Raw genomic sequence first — 17,476 nt, forward strand, 5'->3', positions numbered from 1 at the left:
TAAGTTTCATGTCTTATTGTGATTGTTATTTCTATTATTAGGTAGTAATATTTCCTACTAGTAAAGCTGATGCTTTCTGACAGTGGTATTTCATTGAGGAAACATCACCAATAGACATATGAATGATATAGGTTGTGTTCCAGAATTTGCCTTTTCCTCTCCACCTGTGCTTCAGAGATGTCGCTTTTAAAATATGACTCAGATGGGTATTCCTTTGCTTTCTTGGTCTGCTCAAGGCCCTCCTGTCAAGGCTCAACCTCTAGAAATAGGACCATGTGAATCAACTGGGTCTTGGCACCTGCTACCTGGAGCAATCTTGTCCCTGTGACAGGGTCTGTCCTTAGCTGGTCCCACTCTCATCCTGATTCTGAGAAGCCGGAAGCACCCGTCTACCTTCCTCCCCTCTCCTCTGCAGAACCAGTCTTGACTAAAATGAATTTTATCTGCATAGGTTTTGCAAATTATATTATTACCACCATAATTTTTACAACTATTTTAAATAATATAAATTACTTAATGATGATTGACAGTTTTGATCACTATTTCAGGGTCCATATTCTATCATTCACTTTGAAGATAAGCCCTTATGTTTTTAAGAAAATGTATTAGCAAGTATGTTTTGAGAAAGATTAGTAGGCAAATCATGGCACATTTATTTAGGTTAATTAATTCATGATCTTCTTTTATTTAAATGTTCATGTGAAACACCTTAGGGAATTTTTCTTGCACTGAAAAAACATTTGAAACCAACTAAATCCAAGGTTGTAATGCTAACTGTCTTTGGAGATGGTTAACAAAAACTGCCTTGTTTGGCATTTTGAAGTATTTCTAATAATATTATATGCTTTTCTTGACCCAGTTTTAAGTGAATAAGTAATACGTTTATAGCAGTGAGAAATTCAGCACATTATGCCTCCTTTTTCCTAACAACTGTTGTTTAAATAAATCAAAACTAAGATAGAAAGTCATTCTTACACAAATTAGCCCTACATTTTAGAAGCAAAGCATGCCTGTGCTATGCGCTTTTAATATGATTAGCACTTTCTTTGAGTGGTTCCTGGAAAAGCAGCTTCCCTGTAATGCAATGTTTAATTATGCATTATTATATTTAAATTATGCAAAAAATGTAACGTCTTAATTACCTGCATATTTGAAGGTAACTTAGCTGACAACAACTATACATTGTAGCACAGCGTGATCTTCCTGGAGCAATCAACAATTAACAACACAAAGATTAAAAATATGCCAGTCTGAGATCATTTAGTGTAGGAATAAATATCTTTCCATAACTTGGAAGACATTGTTATATTTTATTTTAGTGTACTTGTTGGTAATCCTGTCACCCAGAAAAATTCTGCACATAAACATTTATTTAATAAATATTTATTCAGCTCCACTTCTGTCGAAGATAATTTGCTAATTTCTTTGGAAGATATGGATATGAGTGTGAAATTGCCTCCATTCTCTACAAATTAATAACATAGTAAGGGAGAGGCCACTTAAGACACAATTATTATGAAATAAGACTGTATAAATGTGCCAGAGAAGTGAAAAGTGATTTAGAGTCTTAAAGAAAACTATCTCATAAGGACAATCAGAAAAGGGTATTGAAGACATTTCATATGATTTTTGAAGGAGTCATAGAATCTGAATATGTTAAACATATAAAGTACTGGGTTAAGACAGCAGGAAACTACATATAATTAGTATTAGGAACATAGAGAAATGTAGAGAAATAAGCTTTAATTACATGGTAAATCCAAACTTGAAATAGATCATTCTTTCATTCTGTGTAAGTATTTTGTTATCTTCGTACAGCACCATAGGATTTTCTATGTGTCTGTGTGCTTAATTGCTCAATCGTGTCCGACTCAGCAACTGTATGGATGGTAGCCTGCAAAGCTCCTCTGTCCATGGGGATTCACCAGGCAAGAATACTGGAGTGTGGGTTGCCATGCCCTCCTGCAGGGGATCTTCCCAAGTCAAGGATCAAACCCAGGCCTCCTGCATTGCAGGAGGATTCTTTACCATCTGAGCTACCAGGGAAGGATTTTTATATAATAAACATCAAATATTTAAAATAGAAACAACTTAATGACATTCAGAGTTGTATCTTAGTATGAGTGTACTTCCATAGTTCACTTAAACCAGGATTACTATTCTAAGAAAAATATCTTAATTGGTTAAAAAAAAAACCAACAAAACTATCAATGACAAATGTTATTTTAGAGGGTTAATTAAATTTCTGTTTCAGTAACCATGACCTGATTAAAAACTCTGGTGGTGGTTTAGTCGCTAAGTCGTGTCCAACTCTTTGTGACCCCATGGACTGTAGCCCACCAGGCTCCTCTGTCCATGGGATTCTCCAGGCAAGAATACTGGAGTGGGTTGCTGTTTCCTTCTCCAGAGGATCTTCCCTATCCAGGGAAGATCTGGATCTGCTTTGCAGGCAGATTCTTTACCAACATAGCTACAAGGAAAGCCCTAAAAAAAAAAAAAAGCCCTAAAAAAACTCTGGGTTGGTGGGAAAGAAAGGAGATTGTGAAGTCATTTTGTAAGGTGGGCTATAAAACTATGGGTATGTCCTCCTATTATTCAGCTGAAACTGTCAAAAACATCTTTTGCCATAGCCCTACTGTGTGTGGTCATGAGTTTAGTGAACAACAAAACATGTTTCTGACTAACCCTGAGTCAGATTACACCTTCTTTGTCAATCAAGGTCTAGTTAGGAGAAAGGAACTCCAACAGTTAATCAAAGAGAGAGTGTTTAATAAGAGGACTATTTAGTAGGTGCCAAAGAATTGATGCTTTTGAACTGTGGTGTTGGAGAAGACTCTTGAGAGTCCCTTGGACTGCAAGGAGATCCAACCAGTCCATCCTAAAGGAAGTCAGTTCTGAATATTCATTGGAAGGATTGATGCTGAAGCTAAAACTCCAATACTTTAGCCACCTAATGCAAAGAACTGACTCACTTGAGAAGACCCTGATGCTGGGAAAGATTAAGGTGGGAGGAGAAGGGCCCAACAGAGGATGAGATGGTTGGATGGCATCACTGACTTGATGGGCATGAGTCTGAGCAAGCTCAGGGAGTTGGTGGTGGACAGGGAGGCCTGCGTGCTGCAGTCCACGGGGTCACAGAGAGTCGGAATGACTGAGCAACTGCACTGAACTGATTTAGTAGGTACAAATAATCACTAGGCTAATAATAAACAGGTTACTGGAAAGGTGAAAAGAAAACACTAAGTATCATGGTAATAGCAACTATAGGCAGCAAATAGCACACCATGGGCTGGAGGAACAATGGAAAGAGGTTGAAATTAAAACCTGAAAGCATAGAGGAGAGACCTGGGGAGCTGAAACTACTGCAGAGGGGGCAGTGCTCAAGTGGTGCTGGTGTCTACAGGGCGAGTGATGAAGCTGGTTCTGCTAATGTTGGGGAAACTGGCAAACTAGTCTCACCAGCAGCTATGGGAAGGCCCTGCAGCTCTTGGGGTGAAGAAGAATTGCTGAAGAGTAAGCATCCCACAAGAGGCAAACGGGAAGCCAAAGGAAAAACCAAGTCCCTTCTTAGTATACTCTACTGGAAGCAGATTATGACAGCAGAATATTGAGCCAACTGACAAACCAGAAATGGGTCCTACAGAGTCACAGCCACGGCATCACAATATTAAGTCTAAAGGGGTAAATTGGAAGTTAAGTGACCATGTTGCTGTTGTTTAGTCGCTAAGTTGTGTCTGACTCTTTGAGACCTCAAGGACTGCGGCACGCCAGGCTTCCCTGTCCATCACCAGCTCCCAGAGTTTGCCCAAATTCATGTCCATTGTATCAGTTCTGCTATCTAACCATCTCATCCCCTGTCACCTTCTTTTCCTTTTGCCTTTAGTCTTTCCCAGCATCAGGGTCTTTTCCAGTGAGTTTGGCACTTTGCATCAGGTGGCCAAAGTATTGGAGCTTCAGCATCAACATTAGTCCTTCCAATGGATATTCAGGGTTGATTTCCTTTAGGATTGACTGGTTTGATCTCTCTGCAACAATAACTCATAACTGAAACAATCTCTTACCAAAAACATTGTTCTCTACAATAGGGCATTACATTCTTCAATTTAAAAACCTTGTCGCTCATGTTTAGATTTTGTTTTCTTTGAGTTTTGGACCCTTTGATATTTTTTGCAATACTAGGAACACAGAAGAGAAAAGATCCATCTCATTTGCTCAGTGAGAAACTAAATTCCTTTGAAGGCCTCTTCAAAGGATTGACTTCTATCAAGTACACTTTGAGTTCAATTTTTATCAATTGAAGTTTTGAGCTTAATTAACAGATTAAGTTACCTTAGAGGAATAGATTCTTTTTATTTTTTCCCATTTCAGTTTTTCTCTTTCTCTTGAGACAGGGCTAACAAATTTTTTAAGGGCACTTCAAAGACACTTTCACCTCTAATTTACTATCCTTGTTCAAAAATGAAGTTTTTAAATGAAATGTAGAATTGTAGGGGGAAGGTGTACAGTGGAACAAAGAAGAGAAGAAAATATATTAATAGCTTTTTATTTCCATGGATTTTCTGAGAACTTGAGACTATGGACATAAAATGGTTTCAGGACTTCAGAATACAAATACTATTTTTTAAAGTTACAGTAATTCCAGAAATCCTGCATCAGTGTTCAACTACGAGCTCTAAGGCTTATGGATCTCAGCATTCACTGTATACAACCAAGTTGTTATGCATTAATCAGCTGAGTATCTGATAGCATTCTTTAAGTTTGGAAGTCAGGCAAATCTTAACTTTACTAAAGAAAGTTTTTGTTTTTGTTTTTTTTAAGGGAAGAAGAAGAAGAAATAGATAAAGAGGAATTGGAAAGACTGAAGGCAGAGTTAGATGAGAAAAGACAAATGATCGCTACTGTCAAATGCAAGCCTTGGAAAATGGAGAAGAAAATTGAAGTTCTCAAGTATGATGCCACTTTTCATAATTAGAAACACTTTCCTTGCTTTTGATTTCCAAAATTCTCTATTTCCTATACATTATAGATAATACTATATGTAGTACATCATTTATATAAAGCACTCATTATATATAATGTTCATGGCCATATATACATAATTAATGTATCAAATGTTAACATATCATACATGTACATATACACACACATATATATACATGTATATATCACTAAAGAGGCTGGGATAATGATTATAGAAGAAAACAACCATAAATAAATTCATTATTTGGAATCTTACAACCTCTGATCACCTTTAATCATTTGCTCCTTGAACTGAGAATTTCCTTAGTTTAATACGTTCATTACTATCTCTCTGAAAAAGATACTATATTTGAATTTTACAAGTTTGTTGGATTGCACACTCTAGTTTCTCTGCAGGGTTCCAGCATCAAATGATATATTCATGTGACAGCTCTTATTAAAGCACAGGGAGGATAGTAAGCCAACAGAACAGTAAACAGGATTCCAATTAAGGCTTATGCTAATAGCTATTCCCTGGTAACATGTCAGCAACCCAGTTTCATTCTTATGTTGAGTGTTGATGCACTCAGAGACACATAGATTTATAAACTCCTGATAAAAAAAGTCAAATGATTATCCCTTTCCTGGGACTGCAAGCGGATTTGCCTCTGAGGATCACACTTTATTTCCTTGCCATAGTGGTTGGGGAAGCGGGGCATGAATAAAAAGGATGTGTCTGTGATAACAACCATGTTTGCATCTCACAGATGTGCTACAGATTGCATTTTCCCCACAGAATCAGTTTTATAAATGATGGTAAATTTCCAAAGCTATCCCTCCACAAGTCTATTTAACTAATAACATTAAATGTTTAGTGTATATATAATAATGTTAAAATTAAGAGAAAAATGTTTCTGTCTCTGGTGATGAAAAAAGAACTGAAGCAGCTATCAGGGTAATTCACTACTAATCTTGGCTCTGGAAGAGGCTGTGCATTATTTAAAGAAATAGCTTAAACTTCTGGGACCTCAGTTACCCTGTATCCAAAATAAAACAAGATATTCCAGCTTTCCCCTATGATGTGGGAACCTAGGTATCATTTCTAACAGTATTGTTTTGTGGAATAAAGTTTTCCAAGTTCCAAAGAGTGGTCTTCCCAGAAAACTTCTGGAACACCACACAGCTGTAGGCTGGGAACTGCCTATGCTTGTTCATGTACACCAGTCACAAATGAGGTAAAGACAAGTAGCATTTCTGGTTCCATGAAGCTATTAATGTATATGCATGTGCATATATGTGTGTGCGTGTATGTGTGTCTGTTAAAATGGTTTCCATTCAATGAAGTGATAGTGATGCTAAATAATAGGTTTAAAAAATATCCTTACTTAGCAAAATAGAAGTTTGGCAACTTTATGTTGGTTCCCAAAATACGTCTTAAAATATTGCTGACCACGAAATCCCCAAACCTGGAAACCACAGGTAACTGTATGTGGAAAGTTGTAAAATTATATAGCAATAATATTTTGAACTTTCAAAGCATGGTGTGAAATTGAGTAAAAATGCCAAGAAGTATATCCTCCCTTTCCATCTGCATGGAGGTGTAGAAATAGCCCTTGCTCTTCCTGTCTGCATTTCCCATATAGAGCAGTGGAGAAGAGATGGGCATCAGGCTTGAGTCTGAATCTTAGATCTTCCATTTAAAGGCTGTGCAAATTTGAATGAACTGTGTAGTCCTCTGACCTCAGGTTTCATTTGAAACTTTACTAATTTACAGGGTTACTGGACTCATAAAGTGGGTTCTTTCATATGAAACACTAATCAGGGTGCCACAATATTGCACAAAGCTGGGAACCACAACTTGTAATTATCATTTTATCTCAGGACAGACTCAGTGTTGCCTGATTCCCTGCAGTATAACAGGAGAGATGGGGAGGGTATAGGGCTTGGCAGTACTGGGTGGAAGCTTACTTAGCCATAGGCAACCCCAGGAGCCTTGGGGGCTGGTGGCACATCCGTATAGCAGTCTGGACAGTCTGGCAGGATGGACAACTGATTTTGATGCTCCAAGAAAGAAAAGAGGGTATCTTGACAGTTCAGCAGAATCTGTGGTCAGCCACTTCTAGATATTTCAAAATGTACCTACAAGGTCATCTTGTGGCAGATTCCAGATCCTGGGGCCTTAGGCTGGAGTCCAGGGATTTAGCCATTTTTAGACACAGGGAGAGATAAAGATTGGGATGGAAGGAAGGGCAACACAGGTCCTATTACTAGAGCAGAGGTCAAAAACGGGAAGTCTGCAGCTGAATCTAGATTATAAATGGTTTTTATTTGGCCCAAAGGCTTTTTGTTTCTTTTTCTTTTGTTTTTTTAAAATTAAGATTAAATATATGTAACACAAAATTTAACATTTTAATCATTTAATAAACATCATAATTTTTTTCTTCTTAAATTTAAAAAGTAGATTTCACATTTTAAAATTCAGATATTCATCTTTTCCTTGACAGGAAGACAGTCTGGTCCACATTGCTACATGAAAATAATAACTGGGACTAGGCAATTGCTGTCCCCTACTAACAGGATATTCACTCTTCAGTGTTCACAGTTCCCAAGCAATCCACATCACTTATTCATGCTCCTTGGCTGGACCTTATAAGCATTCATTTGTTGCCTCCTACACCATGCATCTGGGGAGCAAGTTAGGCGTGCTACTGAGACAGTGATTCAGAAGGCTGGAGTGAAAGCCAGCTTGCAGAATGGAAGTACAGATTTGGGCCCAGAGAAGAAACAACTATGGCTTCTCACCTGTCAGCAATGCTCATTGTCTTGTGATGATTCTCTATAGCCAGAAATGGCTCCTGCTGTGTGGCTTTGCGGTATTCTGCACAGCTGGTACCATTGCCCATGATCAGCCCGATTCTCTTGGTTTCAGCCTCTGTGATAAAATTGTTGGTACTACAGTGCCTGACCTATTTCCCTTTGCAGGTTTCTGAATGCTGTATTGAGGTTCTCCCCCAAGGGTCCCAATTACATACTAGAATCAATACTTCATAGTATTTACATGCAGGTAAAGTTTTCCCTGGGGCTTCCACGATGGCTCAGAGGTAAAGAATCTGCTTGAGGTGCAGGAGGCATGGGTGCAGTCCCTGGGTTGGAAAGATCCTCTAGAGAAGGAAATGGCAACCCACTCCAGTATTCTTGCCTGGAAATCTCATGGAGTCACAAAGAGCTGGACATGACTTAGTGACTAAACAAAACAATAAAGTTTTCCCTACCCCAGTGTTATTAAAACATGGGAGCCAGGCATCCTTCCTCTCACCATTTAGTCCTTTCAGAGACTTCAAACTCTGACAGAGTGTGTCAGTGGATTATGTTATTCCCGGAAGTAGCCTCCAGTCATCACTTCTGGCTAAGTCGATGGAATCCAAGACACTAGGCTCAATATATCTGGAACAGATATTTTCATCATAGGTTTGGATCTGTAGCTGGGTTCCAAGTCTTCCCATCTGGCTCTGGACTCTGAAAAACTTGTGAAACTTCTAAAACAGATTTTTACAGAGGGTCAGGGTTTTAATACGTGTTTTAGAGTAAAGCCGCAGGAATGGAGGCTTATGGTTCTGAGGATAAATATTGTGGGAGACCCAGGTACAGTTCTCATAAGCCATACTTCATCTTGGGACTCTCAAAATTTTTTGGAGATGGTCTTGTCCATCTCCAAACCCTCATGGTCATCATTGTCAATAACTAATGATTTCTAAGTCAAAGAGCTAGAATTCAGATTTTGACTTCAGATTGTGGAGCTCCCTGATTTTTTTAATCAAAAGCTTTAAAATTTTGTTATTATAATTACCAGAGTCATTGAAAGCTTTGAACATAGAGATGACATGTTCAAAGTGGTATTTCAAAAGAAACTTAAAATGCAAAGTTATTCCTATTGTACAGATGAGAAAACTTTACAGAGGTAAGGTAGCCTCACACAGCTAATAACTATTAAGGTGACATTCAAATACAGTTTTCTTCATCTGTAAAACCTCATAATTTTCCTACTGTCATACTACTTCTCATTTGAACCATGTTTTCCAGCAAAATAAAGAGTCTTCCCTAGACACTCTGGTAGACTTGCTCACTTTGCTTCAGGCCCCTCTCCTTTGTCTGCAGCCTATGCTTCTTTCAACTGAGTTCTATCCCCTTCATGAATTATTGTCTCCCTGTGGTCTTTTCTCTGCCAAATCCTATAGAAAGAGAACTCAGATAGTCTCTCTATTATTCATTTGGCTCTGTTGTTATGCTGCATTATATTGCATTTAAAATTGTATATAAATCTGTTTTCCTTTAGAATAGATTTTGAGCTCCTAAGAAAATGACAGGGGTCTGACAGCTCTTTATTTCTTCAGGGTCTAGCCTTGTGCTCTGTACATCGTAAGCATTCAATTACTATTTCCTGAGTATCACTGTTCATGGTGACTTCTTTTGTTTTTGGACACTCATTCCCAAACCAAGAGAATCATTAACATGACTGAGACCTGTTAAAGGCCTAGATAAATGTGTGAGTAAAAGACAGGAATGTGCTGAAACTTTGATTCATAATGTTTGCCAATTTCCATGGTGTAAATACTCCCACTATGATTAATTTCAAGCTACTAACAGTTTAAGAACCAGCTCACAAAAGTCCCGAAAATTTAACAGTCAGTGGCTGAATCAGCTGTAGCAGCTCAATGGGGGGATCTAGTGATGCCCTTTGATTAAGCTTATATTAGAGAGATCTTAATCTGGGGCAGTTAAGAGCAGAAGCTAAAGAATAGAACCTATTTATTATGATAGAACATATTTCCTTTATTTAAATTCTAATCAACAATGAAATGCTTAAATTAGGACTACCTGTAAGAAAAAAAAAAAAAAAACACTATAATTTCAGGACTCTAAAGTTCAAAGTGCTGTCAACTGATGATAAAAAACAAAAAGTCCCCCGTACAACCCCAAAGTTCCAAGTTATACTTTATTTGGGGACTTTACCGAGTACTATAGTCTGGGAGACAGCTTCTCAGATAGGTCTGAGGCACTATTCCAGAGTGTATGGAGGAGCCAGCATGTATAGGAGTTTTTGCTGAAAACAAACAAAAAATGTGGTCAAACATGAGAAGAGCACTGCTAATCACAGAAAAACAGACATTTCACTTGAATGATTTTAGTGCTTTTTTATGTACGGGAAGAAGCAAGAGTCCAGGCTCACTGAAATTATTTCTTAGATATGCATCTTGACTATCTAGGGTCAGTGTTCCGTTTTTCTCCACCTGAAGTTCCCTCAGGGTTCAAAGGTGGGAGATGACGGCAGTGACTGATTGCTTGATAGCAGGCAGCATTCTTTGTTCACTAGAGTGACAGCAGTTTTTTTTGTTTTTTTCTTTGACCACGGTGCATTAGTAACCTCTTATCCTAGTTATTTTATCTTATCACCATGCTAAATTTCTTTTTTAAACATACCTAGAGATTTTCAATCTTTCTTTCTTCTTCTTTCCTCCTATTCTGCTCTTTCCAAAATTCATCTTAAAGAGGAAAAGTTTTTATTCAAGACTATTCAGTTCTTGATTGATTTCAGAAATCGTTTACCTTAGAGTTCACCTGCCACAATTGTCTGTCTCATCATTTTCGTGGTTTTAGAAGGAATCTTTCCATATTAAATAAGAACAGTGTCCCCAACAAGTCTTTCTGTCTTGTGATTTAGACTGTTAATATTTGCTGTTTTATTATGAGTCCTTAGAAAATTATTGTGGTTATTTTAATAATGCTTTTCTAATAATATTTTGGAATTCTCCCTTGAAGGATATTGAAAGGAACCAAATGAGAAAGTGACTTTTTTTGCTTGGGACTTGTATGTTCTGGAAACTTTTTCAATTGTTAAAAAAGTAGTTCTGAATTATTTGAGAGAAACATACTTTTGTCTACCAAGAATTCTCTTTCTTTATTTGTTTCATGACTCATTGAATTTTTTTTATCCATATTGTACCATTTTACCATGGTTGCCTGGAGATGTTATGTTCTTCATCTTGGTTTGGCAAGCTTTTCAAGTGGCACATGGACCTGTATACATGCTCCTATATCTTTTGGAGAGCTGTGGAGGAATTTATGACTGTTCTATCTCAAAATCATACAGGCTAGTTAAATCAGCCTGAAATTCTGCCCATATGGCTGGTGGAAGTGTATTAAGTCACTGAAAAAATGGGTTAAAAATGCTAATATTCAAGGATGCTTACCAAGATTCTTGGCAATCTTATTTGCTACCTTCCATGAACATTTGCTTATCCAGAATTCAAATAATCCTACAGTTCAAAGAAACAGGGATTTTTTAAATGGCACACTATAGGATAATACTTATAATAAAAATAAATGTTAGCAACAAAGAAATTCCAAAGTTTTCTTTTAGATAGGTGACATATCATCATTTTCATCTTCTTCTTAATTGCATTTCATTGTACACTACTTTCTCATTGTATTATCAGTCCGTGTATTGTATATGGTAAGACACACTGAGTTAGTTTTTCCAGCTTACCAAATAACATAGCCTCCCAAAATTTTTGATAAATAGCAGTTTACCTAACTTGCACTCCTTAGAATTTTAGCTATCAGTGATAGCCAATTTTCACAACTTGTTCTTAGACTATCCATAAATACATGATCTTTGGAAACTGATTAAAAGGAGAAATTCGTTGACTATGACTTAAAATTATTTAGGAATGCTATTAAATATATTTGATGTAATACACTAACAGTAAAAAGAAAGCAACTCTGCACATGATAAACACAAAATAAACTTAATTTGAGAAATGTGTCCTTGTTGTTTTGGGAAAGTATCATACAGATATCAGATAAGATACTAATTATGAAGATAGCCCTTAACTTTATCAGGTTTGTAATAAAAGAGAATAACTAAGGCATTTTTGAAAATGTTTTTATCTAAATAACCAAGAAATGGCAGGTAGAACATTACTTTAGGGGACTTATATAAGCTTGTTGCTATAGAACAAAAATGGTTACATTTTGTTAAAATGCATATACTAAAAGTAAATTCGGAGAACAGTATATTAGGATATGATAAAAAATAAGATGAGCTGAAGAAAGGGGAATAGTCTTTTATATTCAATATATTATGTCTAAGATGTCCTGATTTTAGAAACTTTTAAATTAAATATAAATTATTTCTTTCAAATAGTCCTGTTAATTATGCTTTTGTAATATATGTACACACATGTATATGTATATACTACTGAACATATACATACATATTCACATTCAAATATCTATAAGAGATACATGATTCTTTGGATGAATTAATTTTTATATTTTATGCATACTATTATAGTGTTTCTTGGCCAGTGGTTGGTCATATGGGTGAGGAAAGCTTAGAAGGAAGGCTATGGGAGGAGACTGTGAAATAGTAAGACTTCAAATCAGTTCAGCAGAAAGATTAATTCACATCGGAATATACTATGCTCTGTGGATGACTTTGCATAAATTGTGTTGACAGATGCTCAGGAGAGACCTAGATCTAAGTGTATCTTGTAGCAAGCAATTTATCAGGTAGTCTTCATTATTTGTAGAGTTTACTGAACTGCCGTCATTTAAAGTTTCTTGCCCACTCTTGGATCAAAAGGCAGAACACACTGTTCTAACAGAAAACTAAGGCTTTCTGGCATTCCTAAATATCACACAAAATTTTGGAAAAAAATATTTCACAATACTTAGAAATGTTGACCAGGGACTAAATATGAACACACAGGTGTTGTGCAGAAATATTTTACCAAAACTTTCAAAACAGAATGGTTCCTCTCATTCTGAGGCAGTGCCCTGTGAAACCGTCTGTTTCACAGTATTCAGAATTCATTAAACATGCTTCATTAGAATGCATATAAACCAACCAAGCGAAATTAGCACAGTCTGTCTACCAATCCCTGAATGTTAGTATATCTAAGAATATGAGATTGTACTTGAGATTCATGGTGGAAATGTCTCCTTTGTTGAGGAAATTTCTGCAAATTTATGCCTGAAATGCCTTTCTCTGCCTACTCAAGTCTATCAGCCCTTTAATGTCCTGTTTAGTTCTTATCTCATCTACAATGTCTTCAACAAGCTCTCAAGCCTCCACTGCCCTCTCCCTTTTCACTTCAAGGATGTCTAGCACTGTTGTATAACAGTTTTATGGGCCGATATCTCATTTTTTCTTAATGGGATTTACGCTTCAGGAAGGAATCTCCATGTTTCTTTTAGTTGTTTGAACCACTTAAGTCTGCTAAAATCATAAAACACTCTCAATGAATACTTAGAAAAAATGGCTAAGTAGAAAGGAGAATGAAAAATTATAGAAATAAATTTCCTTGTTGATCAGAATTTCACATAGGTCCTTCTTACATCTATGTGTAGGAATCTACATTTTCAGTGCTATTTCTACCTAACTGTGAGTATAATTTTCCCACAACGAAGGTAGGGAGAGGATACACTCTACCTACAAAGATTTTGAAAATCTTTGGGGTTAAGAATAGTCAAGATTTTAGATTTCACTTTTCTTATTACTCTTAAGCTCTTGATTTTAAGATCCATTTGTGTCTTTAAGGACTTGGTCTCCTTAAATCTCATTTCTGCCCCAAAGTCAAAGCAATAGCAATATACTGGGATATACCTAGATGTCTTAGGTATACGACCCAGAACTCTGCAGCCCACATAATGCCACCCCTACTTTCAAATTTCAGTGCTGCTAATTGCATGCTCATTGATTCATTAAAACAAGACAAAAACAAAAATAAAACAAAAAATCCTTGATATAGAGCTTAATAAGATCTGGAGAGATATTTATAAAGTTACTGTTATAGATTGTTTTAGATGGAAAAAGAATTCTTTTTAGCAACTTATTTGCACATCATCTCTGCCTACAATTTACAAATCTTAGAATTTTTTGGTGTCCTCATAAAGCAGAAAACTAGTTTATGTTGTGACCAGTATCTAAAACTCAGGACAAACTTTTAGCTCCTGGGAAAATCTATATTGTCTTCTTTCTCCTCTCTCTACTATTATAATAAAAAGGGCTACTGTTAAACATAAACTGATTTTTAAATTAATCAGGTAGAACAGAATTAGGAAAACATTTAATCAGCAAGTAGAAAGAGGATCTAGTGTTCTTTCTTTCTTTATTAAACTACTAAAGCCCAGCTATGTTGTTTCTCCCTTGATTCATCTAAAATTACTCTGAGATGCCTGACTGACCTCTAGGGTACAACTAAATTATGTTTGAGTTTTTAATTGACATTTAAGCCAGCCATGAAAATTAGCATTGTTCTATACTCCCAGGGAGCAAAGAAATTATCTTAGTTCTGAAGAATTTCTATGGGTAGTAACTTTGAACTTACAGATTTGACCTACCCAAGCTTTGCTTTAGTTTTTTACCAATACCAGCAGCTGGCTTTGATGTATTCTTGCCTAGAGAATGCCATGGACAGAGGAGTCTGGTGGGCTGCTGTCCATGGGGTCACACAGAAGCGGACGTGACTGAAGGACTTAGCATGCATGCATGCGTTGGGAGAAGGAAATGGCAACCCACTCCAGTATTCTTGCCTGGAGAATCCCAGGGACAGAGGAGCCTGGTGGGCTGCCATCTATGGGGTCACACAGAGGCGGACACGACTGAAGTGACTTAGCAGCAGCAGCATGAATGTCATCAGAGCTGGTGAAAGCAGATCATTGTAATGTTTATTGCTGATGAAATGTTTAGAGGTCTTAATGATCTCTCTTTCTCTCTCTAATATATATATAAAATCTGTGAAACCTGTGAAGTGATGCTATTAAAAGGAGGCAGACCAAAATAAGCCATACATATAGGCTAAGAGGTTATATGAATATTCAGCCAACGTTTTTGGTGTTCTTTGTTCCTTGTCTTCAGATTGTTTCAGAAATTTTTAGTCAGTTTCTTTTAGGGATACAAGATAGAGTGAGCTAGTTATTTTTCAAGACAAAGTTATTCACCAAAATAAATTTATCAAGTTTCAAAATATGTAGAGTATTGTCAATGCCAGGGGAACCAAAATAATCATATTTGATATAGTAACTTTTTAGCCCAACCGTCCAGCAACTTTTTGGCCACGTAAAAATCTCTTAAATTTACTAGTCTCAACAAACAAAATTTGGTTTAGTTCCAAATTTGATCCTCAACTTGTTTACATTGGAATCATTTAGGGACCTTGGAAAGTATTGATGCCTATGTCCCATCCTTAGAGATTGTAACTTAAGTGGACTGGGGATGGGGACACTTGGCCTTTGGAATTTTTAAAAGATCCCACAGTTATTCCACAGCAGACTATCATCTAGTCTTGGAAGTGTTCATTCATTCAAATAGCATTTGTTGAAACTTACTTCTATGCCAGGTGCTATATTAAATATTGGGAAATTAGAAATTGAGACAGTGGACCTTGCTTTCAGGAAATCCCAGTGCAGCGGTGAAAGTGGATCATGGGTTAACTTTAATATGTGGTGTAATTGCTACATAAAGGGCAAAGGTTAAATCACCCTGACATGTGGCTGGATGTAAGTGTTAGACGGGAAAACCAGGAAGGAGCTTATGCAGGAGCTGTAGTATGGACCTGGCTGTGGAACTGAAAATGAAAAGGAAGAAATCATGTGGCGAAGAGGGGAAGGGCATTCCAGAAAGAGGAAGCAGCTTGTATAAGTGCGTTAGAAAACAAGTTATTAATACATCCAGCCTCTCGTTTGGTTTTCCTCTAATTCATCTTGCAAATCATTGTTGCAACATTTTTCAGATAGCACATTGTACTGCACGTATCAGTCTCCTGCTAAAAAAATGCTCGTGGTCCTTATTAACATCAGAATGAATTCTGCACTGCTTAACCTGGCATTGGGCGTGCCGACTCCTCCTTGAAGCACTTAGACTGTTTTCTTCATCACCCATCTGAAGGCCCCAGATATATTTCCATCTCTGCACCATTGTTCACACCAGTTCCCTGCACTATAACGTCCTTCCAGCAACCTTGACTATGTATCTGATCCTCCTTTTGTTCAAGGTTCCTTCTAACCAGTCTGCTCTTTCATCTGAATTTTTCTAGCCCTTAATTTTACTATTTACTCATTTGGTAGCAATTAGATGATTCCCTGAATATTTATCTATGTCTTAGCTTTCTAATGAAATTAGAAATGCCTTGCGGAAAAGCACAGACCACATTCTTTTTTTCCTTCATGTGGCACACACAGTGCCCTGAAACAAATAAAAACCTGTATTTTATTACTGTAAATCTTATTACTGTAAACAAAACTGCATGACAATATTATACGTTTAGAAGATAGAGGAACTAACTATTTGCATAATTGCCCAGTCTTTGGCCATTGGCACACATAATTTTTACAGAGTTGTAAAGATAGTGTACATGCGTGCTCAGTTGCTGAATCATGTCAGAATTGTTCTTTATTCTGGAGTTTTATTGAGTGTATCATATACACTTCCCCAGAAAAATAATAAATATTTTTGAATGCTAATCAAAAGTACCATATACCCCTGGTATACCAAGAAACTGTTTTGTTTATGCTGTCTCAACTTTTATATGTCCTTATACCAATCCCATGAGATAAATAATGACGTTATTCTGAGGAAGCTGGAGATACTGAGTTTAATTCCTAGCTGTGCTGTGCCACTTACTCTCTGGGTAAATTTGGACACCTCTTTTACTGACCTAATCCTCAGTTTCCTCATCTCTGTAATGGGGATAAAAATAGTTCCCACCTTGCAGGATTTGGTGGAGATTAAATGAGATGATGGATGTAAACTGCCTGGCTTATGGCAGACATTCAGTACATTAACTGTCACTGCTGTGACTTTTCCCTGGTCATATTTTATAGGCTAGAAAGCTTGGGATCAACAATAGCTCCCCAAAAGCACACGGCTGATTTTAATATGTGACAGAGCCAGGACTCAAATCTGTGTCTCAGTTATAAGTTAGAGATCACAGAATTGAATAGAAATGTGGTCCTAGTCAAGGGAGTGTGTGTGTTAGTTGCTTAATCGTGTCCAACTCTTTGTGACCCCCATGGACAGTAGCCCATATAATTTTCCAGGTGAGAATACTGGAGTCGGTAGCCATTCCCTTCTCCAGGGAATCTTCCTAACTTAGGGATCAAACCAAGGTCTCCTGCATTGCAGGCAGATTTGTTACTGCCTGAGCCACAGGGAAGCTCTTTTTGTCTCCTATCACAGACTCCCCAGCTGTCCAAGCATCCTGTACTCTGCAATATCACAGCAAGGCAGGAGCAGGACTTGGGCTGGCACCTAGCACCGTGCTCCTCCCAGGAGCATTGTATCTGGGGCTTCTGAAACCGGACACCTGGGCCCCCTCATCAGGTCAGATGTAAGGCTGAATTCTCTCCTGCTTTTTTGGTAATAAGATGAATTCCCACTATACTCACATCTCACTACGGTCACAGTGTAAGGGGAAATGGACTGGCTTTCCGCAACTGCCTGGAAGTATCTAGT

The 17,476-nt window shown here is 37.3% G+C and overlaps 2 protein-coding genes across 2 annotated transcripts in view; one reads left to right on the top strand and one right to left on the bottom strand.

Annotated features, from left to right (window-relative positions):
- LOC122686324 (60S ribosomal protein L7-like) overlaps nt 1-17,476 on the bottom strand; it is a 675,506-nt gene that overhangs the window by 26,445 nt on the left and 631,585 nt on the right. The gene's annotated exons all lie outside the window — the stretch shown is intronic.
- TMC1 (transmembrane channel like 1) overlaps nt 1-17,476 on the top strand; it is a 117,634-nt gene that overhangs the window by 20,999 nt on the left and 79,159 nt on the right. Inside the window, exon 4 of the mRNA XM_043890663.1 lies at nt 4,819-4,947. Within this exon, the coding sequence (XP_043746598.1) occupies nt 4,819-4,947 (129 nt within the window). The remainder of the gene's footprint in view (nt 1-4,818; nt 4,948-17,476) is intronic.

Source organism: Cervus elaphus, chromosome 29, assembly GCF_910594005.1.
Source record: "Cervus elaphus chromosome 29, mCerEla1.1, whole genome shotgun sequence".
Taxonomy (NCBI): domain Eukaryota; kingdom Metazoa; phylum Chordata; class Mammalia; order Artiodactyla; family Cervidae; genus Cervus; species Cervus elaphus.